This window comes from Rana temporaria, chromosome 1, assembly GCF_905171775.1.
Source record: "Rana temporaria chromosome 1, aRanTem1.1, whole genome shotgun sequence".
NCBI classification, from domain to species: Eukaryota; Metazoa; Chordata; class Amphibia; order Anura; family Ranidae; genus Rana; species Rana temporaria.
Genome location: NC_053489.1, coordinates 609,990,087 through 609,996,591, shown reverse-complemented (window position 1 = coordinate 609,996,591; position 6,505 = coordinate 609,990,087). Strand labels below are relative to the sequence as shown.

General features: G+C 42.8%; 1 protein-coding gene across 3 annotated transcripts in view; it reads right to left on the bottom strand.

The window, feature by feature from the left end:
- Positions 1 to 2,758: 2,758 nt before the first annotated feature.
- LDB2 (LIM domain binding 2) overlaps positions 2,759 to 6,505 on the bottom strand; it is a 544,323-nt gene continuing 540,576 nt past the window's right edge. For 2 of the 3 annotated variants that reach the window (XM_040335210.1, XM_040335208.1), the window contains one exon: positions 2,759 to 3,279. In XM_040335210.1, the coding sequence (XP_040191144.1) occupies positions 3,049 to 3,279 (231 nt within the window). In that variant the 3' untranslated portion in view covers positions 2,759 to 3,048. Of the gene's footprint in view, positions 3,314 to 6,505 lie in introns of all 3 variants that reach the window. The other variant, XM_040335211.1, reaches the window with a different exon arrangement.

Genomic DNA, 6,505 nt, shown 5'->3' with positions numbered 1-6,505 from the left:
TTACAACCACCCGCAGGGATGAATTCTCAAGGGAGGGGGCGTCACCGCGGTTCTTTTGAAACAAAAGTCTGTACACTCGGGTGGCAAGAGTTTCTTGCCAAGAATCTTGTGTGTACGAGGCCTTCGTTTGTGCTGCCCCCTCCAAAATTTTGAGCACCAATCCGCCACTGCTCCCAGGAAAGGTCTCCTTTAAAAAGAGCAGACAAATTATGTAAAAAAAATTATGGGGACTGATATGAAAATGTACATCTTAGTTCAAAAAGGGGGTTTTAATCATCTTAAAGCGGAGTTCCACCCAAAAATGGAACTTCCGCTTATCCCACTCCTCACCCCCTTACATGCCACATTTGGCATGTAATTTTTTTGGGGGGGAGTGGGAGCTTCAGGAGGAGTGGGACAGGAAGTCCCACTTCCTCCTTCCGCCGAGGGGCTGGTAAGGTGATTAAGCTTAATCGCCTACAGCAGCCCCTCCCTGTAAGCGATCGCCTAGGACACGTGACAGGTCCTAGGCGATCGCCTGTCCAATCAAACAGCGCAGCGCCGGGCTGCGCCACGCCACTCGCGCATGCGCAGTGGGTGCCCGGCCGTGAAGCCGAAAGCCGGGGAGGGGGGGAGAGGAGCGGAGCCCCGGCCGGCACGTCGCTGGAACGCTGGAGCAGGTAAGTGTCTGTTTATTAAAAGCCAGCAGCTACACTTTTTGTAGCTGCTGACTTTTAATAAACATAAATATTGGCTGGAACTCCCCTTTAAGGAATCTATGCAATTTAGAAGGGCCAGGCACACATAAAAATTATATTTCAGCTTAAAATAATCATTAGTGGATTGAATAAGACCCAGCAAGCACAGATATACCTTGTAGCATGTTTAAAGGAAAACTATATTATATTTATATTTTCTTCTGAAATGTACGTGAAGGCAATTAGCTTAGGATATAACCTAGTTTATATTGGTATCTGTGCAAGATGGCTATTTGCTAATTTTCAGTACAGGTTCAGTAGTGCTGTCTTTTCATTTTGGGGACTGGGTGAAAAATGCATTACTTATAGTATCTCTATGATAATGATCTCAGTTGGCAATGCTTGGTTAATGAGGTAAAATTAAAGCCTCGTACACACAATCAGTCCATCCGATGAGAACGGTCTAAAGGACCATTGTCATCGGTTAACCGATGAAGCTGACTGATGGTCCATCGCGCCCACACACTATCGGTTAAATAACTTGTAACTCCCCATCCCTGCCCAGGTATCGGCTGAGGCATCAGAGCATTTCCCCCGAGTACAAGTACTCGGGGAAATGCTCGGTATCGGTACCGATACCGATACTAGTATCGGTATCGGGACATCCCTAGTTTTGACCTATTGGTTAGGAATCCATCAGTTAAAATTTAAAGCAAGTTGGCTTTTTTTAACCGATGGTTAAATAACCTATGGGGTCCACACACGATCGGTTTTGACCGATGAAAACGGTCCATCAGACCGTTGTCCTCTGGTTAACCTATCGTGTGTACGAGGCCTAAGATAGAAGGAAAATGTATAAGTCTGTATATGATGTAATGCAAAAATCAAAGAATGGTGTAGCAAGCATATAACTGGAAAGTCACATCAAATATTACTTTAAAGTTTACTTTTCAATGATAGCTGACTTATATGTCACCTTGAACTTTACGCAAGGAACACTTTAGGGTGGGCGATTTCTATCACAAGCATAGCTAAACAATGAAACCGTAGTTGATTTTCTTTGAATAAGCTGACAACTCCTTTTTTCTTCTTAGGTACTATGATGGAAAGATATCCTCCCCAGAATTTACATCTCTGTCTTTTCTATCATAGAGCAAAACAATTATGTATCTCCCTGGTAGATTTTTTATTATCAAAAAGTAAGAGCAGATTCCAGCAACATGAGTGTGACATCCATGTAATGGCTCAGGCCGGGTTTCACAAGTTTGGAATTGTAAAGGATACATCTTTCCACCAGCAGGTCTGAGAATTATAGAAAGCAGTCGGGGGAAACTACAGACAGCTAATAACTCAATAACTAAATATAATTTTTGGATAGACTAACTCGTTAAGAGATGCAAAAACTTTTTGTCCAAGATGTTCCGAGAATTTTTCAGAATTGTTCTATGATATTATTGTGCCTACATAACTGGCCACAAAGCACTCATAGTAAGTGTATAGCGTACTTTTAATCTTTTTTGGACAATTTTACCTTCAAATTCTTCCATATGAACATTTTATCTTAACCTGAAATCCCACCAACAGCCTCACAGAGCATACAAGGGGTCAACTAAAAAATGTGGAAATACTACAATATAACCTCTTGGGAAACCAACAGGCTTATTTGTGCAAAGTGCATGCTCTATGTGTCTCTATTTTACTGATCCAAAAATTGCCCTTATGCCGCGTACACACGATCGGAAATTCCGACAAGAAAACCGTGGATTTTTTTCAGACGGATTGTTGGCTCAAACGTGTGTTGCATACACACGGTTACACAAAATTCCAACCGTCAAGAATGCGTGACGTACAACACTACAACGAGCCGAGAAAAATGAAGTTCAATGATTCAGAGCGTGCGTCAAATTGATTCCGAGCATGCAGGTTTTTTTGCGCGTCGGAATTGCATACAGATGAAAATAACTTTTCCCCTCTGAAAAATTGAGAACCAGCTCTCAAATTTTTGCTGTCGGAAATTCCAACAGAAAAGTCAGATGGAGCCTACATAAGGTCGGAATTTCAGACCAAAAGCTCACATCGAACTTTTCTTGTTGGAAATTCCGACCGTGTGTACGTGGCATTAATTTGTTTTATCTCATGGCTTTGCAACAATGTATCACAAACAGCAAAAAATCCCATGACCAGACAAAGTATAATTTGCACAAGTATGACTTAAAAATACCGGATCAAAGGCTTTTAAGAAATAGGTATCTGTGTAGAAAGTTCTTATTTGAAATAATTATACCCTAGTATAATAATTGTAAATAAAACAATGCCATCATTTGTAGACTCTTGTCCTGTGCAGTATCAAGTTCTCGGATGGTTTGGTGGTCTATTGGGAAACTTGTTGTGCTGGGTTCTCCGATTTGGTCTCTTGATTTACAGGTGGTTTGCTGTTCCAGGGGCTATTGTTTCCCAGTGCGGGAGAGTTGTTGAAGTCTTCTTCATCATCCATACCATTAGCGGCATCATATTGTGTGTTTTCTAGTCTAGTGATAAGCCTTTCATCTTCATCTCCAAACTCGCCTCCCATCAATGTTGGTTCTCCTACCACCATCACATCCTGTGAACAGCACAGACCATTATTATGTGGGTACCTTGAGGAAAGACAAAAAAACTACCGATGACTGAATGTGGGAGTGCAAGAATACTGACTTATAAAAGAGCAAAGGCATTTAAAATGTAACAGATTAGATTTGATATGAGTAGGGTCTTTGACCAAAAGCACAAAGCTCCCTGTTTTTACATTGGAGTGACTATGACTCACACTGCCCACACAACTGATATAGTCATATATTGCTCACGGTAAAGAAGCTATCTGCTTTAAAGACAACTCATTGATTGTGGTGTAATCCTACATATGTTCTTATAGCAGTGTATTCTTTTCCCAGCGTTTTTCCTAGTGAGTATGATCAGTGCATCACATGACACTGATGGTGCTATTATGTTGTAAATTGTTGCTCAGCAAGCTGTATTTTTCTAGAATTCTAAATGAAAACAGAGTCCCGGTTGTGCAGTTTCTGAACATTTTTGCAGGGCCGGCCCTACCATGGGACCCGATGGTACCATTGTACCAGGCAGCACTTTCAGGGGGGCAGCAAATTTCCTGCCTGGACACCATCCCATTCCGCCAGCTCCACTCTCTACTCCACTGTGGGGCTAATTGCCACCCGACCGCTCCTCCCGTTCCGCTCTCCACTCCACTGTGGGGTTAATTGCATGAATAGAGCCATAACAGGTCCTTTTTATACTCCTATACATGTATAGAGCCAGGATAGGTCCACTTTAGTTATCATGATATAAAATAATGGATGTGGCGGCATTTTGGTGGGCGTATTTTTTTTTGGGGGGGCAGCATTTCATTCTTGGTACCAGGCAGCACAATGTCTTGGGCCGGCACTGCATTTTTGTCATGTTCAATTCAAGTCCTTTCCTGGCTTTGGCCTTTAGGAATAAACTTTGTAATTAGCATTTCACAAGTGCAGCTTACAGAAGGGGGTTATGAAAGCTAAAGAAAGGCAGAATAAAGCAAAAGTAGAGTTGTTGAAATAATACAGGCATACCCCACTTTTAAGTACACAATAGGGTTTATTTAATATCGCTAGAGAGTACAAAATCAGGCTCACTTCTGCATAGAAACCAATGAGCTTCTAACCCCAGCTTGTTTAATTAAGCCTGGTAATAAAACCTGGAAAAAGCTCATTAGTTTCTATGCAGAAGTGAGCCTGATTTTAAACTTTCCAGCGATAGTAAATAAACCCCATTGTGTACTTGTAAGTGGGGTATGCCTGTAGTAGCCTAGCAATCTTTTTACACTACGATACCTGATTGATTACTATAGTCAACAGCTCCACATTTACAAATGTTTTTACTACTCTTTTTTCAAAATTCAGCCACTCTATCAGCATGGAAACTTGGAATAGGCAGCCACACACCACAACAGGATACCAATAAAAACGTCTTTGTTGTAATGTAGACAGATGCAGTCACAGGAATGAATCAAAGGTTAACATGTTTTACGTACCTTGTGCTTAGTTATGACTGGCTGCATCTGTCTACATTACAATAAAGATGTTTTTGTTAGTATCCCCGTTGTGGTGTGCGGCTGCCTTTTCCAAGTTTTCTTGTTTATCGCGGTGGCGAGCCGGACCAGCACCTGTGGGGTTACCTGCTGTGGGATCACCTTGACTCACCTGGAGTGGTGATTTCTCCTCTGCATTCCTTTACTCTGTCAGCATGCCCCTTGCTCCTCCCTGGTCTACCCTAAATTTCTGGGCCCGGATTCACAAAGGACTTACGACGGCGTATCTCCACGTACGCCGTCGTAAGTCCGAATGTGCACCGTCGTATCTATGCGCCTGATTCTTAGAATCAGTTACGCATAGATTTGGCCAAGATACGAGCTGCGTAAGTCTCCTACGCCGTCGTATCTTGGGGTGCATATTTACGCTGGCCGCTAGGTAGTGCTTCCGTTGATTTCCGCGTTGAATATGCAAATGAGCTAGATACGCCGATTCAGGAACGTGCTTGCGCCCGTCGTATTAAAATACGCTGTTTACGTAAGGCGTCCGACCGGCGTAACTTTACCCCTCATAAAGCAGGGGTAAGTCATGTTAGGTATGGACGTCGGAAATGTCGGAACAGCGCCGTATTTTACGCCGTTTGCGTAAGTCGTCCGTTAATGGGGATGGGCGTAGGTTACGTTCACGTTGACTAAGCATTGAGCCGGCGTAATTTACGGAGAAAATTTGATGCGATACTGAGCATGCGTGTGCATGCGCCGTTCGTAAAGCACGTCATTTACGTGGGGTCACGAATCATTTACATACAACACGCCCACTACCAGCCTAGTTTGAGTTAGGCGGGCTTACGCCGGCCCATTTACACTACGCTGCCGTAACTTAGAGTGCAAGTTCTTTCTGAATACGGGACCTGCCGCTCTAAGTACGGCGGCGTAGTGTATCTGAGATACGCTACGCCTGCCTAAAGATAGGCGATTCTTTCTGAATCTGGCCCCTGGTGTCTAAGGTTCAGTGTTGGGCAGAATGGGGTATAAGGTGGGCTAGTGGACCCCAAGAGGTGCTGTTACAAGTCTATGCTTGGGTGCTAGGCAGCTTCCATTTAGAGCTTTAACTCATGTTGCTTTATGTACTGATGATGTTCTTTGTCTTATTTCAACTCACAAATCATTTTTAATAGCTAAGCATAATCAGACTAAATTTATGTGTGGGATGCTACTGGTTGTCACACTTCTTGGGTCTTTACCGTGCTCAATATAAATAACTCAGTTATAAGTAGCAACTGGCACATGGTTGAGGGTAGATCCCTCCAAGAGATACTGGTTCTAACCTTCAGCCCATGAGGTACATTTAGTTGACTTTTTTGCTAAGCTGTGGTAGCGCCACCTTTTGCTGGATCATCCGTCAGTATGTGAAGTGGACAGCACAGGCTGACTTTCATCACTGTTCTGTATGATGTCAGGCTAAATATATGACAATTTAGGTGTATAGTGTAGCTAGAATAACTGGGGAAAATTTGCTTTCTACGTTGTAAGAGAAAATAGTGGGTGGTTGACCCTGCTGACATCTACCCAAAGCTGAGAAAGACATGTACCCAGAAATGAGCTTTCCACTTTGAGTTGATGCTCCCTTTATTACGTGCAAAAAATCTAGCAGACACAAGAGAAAAAACTTGTGTTGTCCAATACAAAACCAGTCTAATATTCCATGATAATTCCACTGATTTCTCAACATCACTAATGAATGTTTAACAAGCAGGACTTGCCTGCT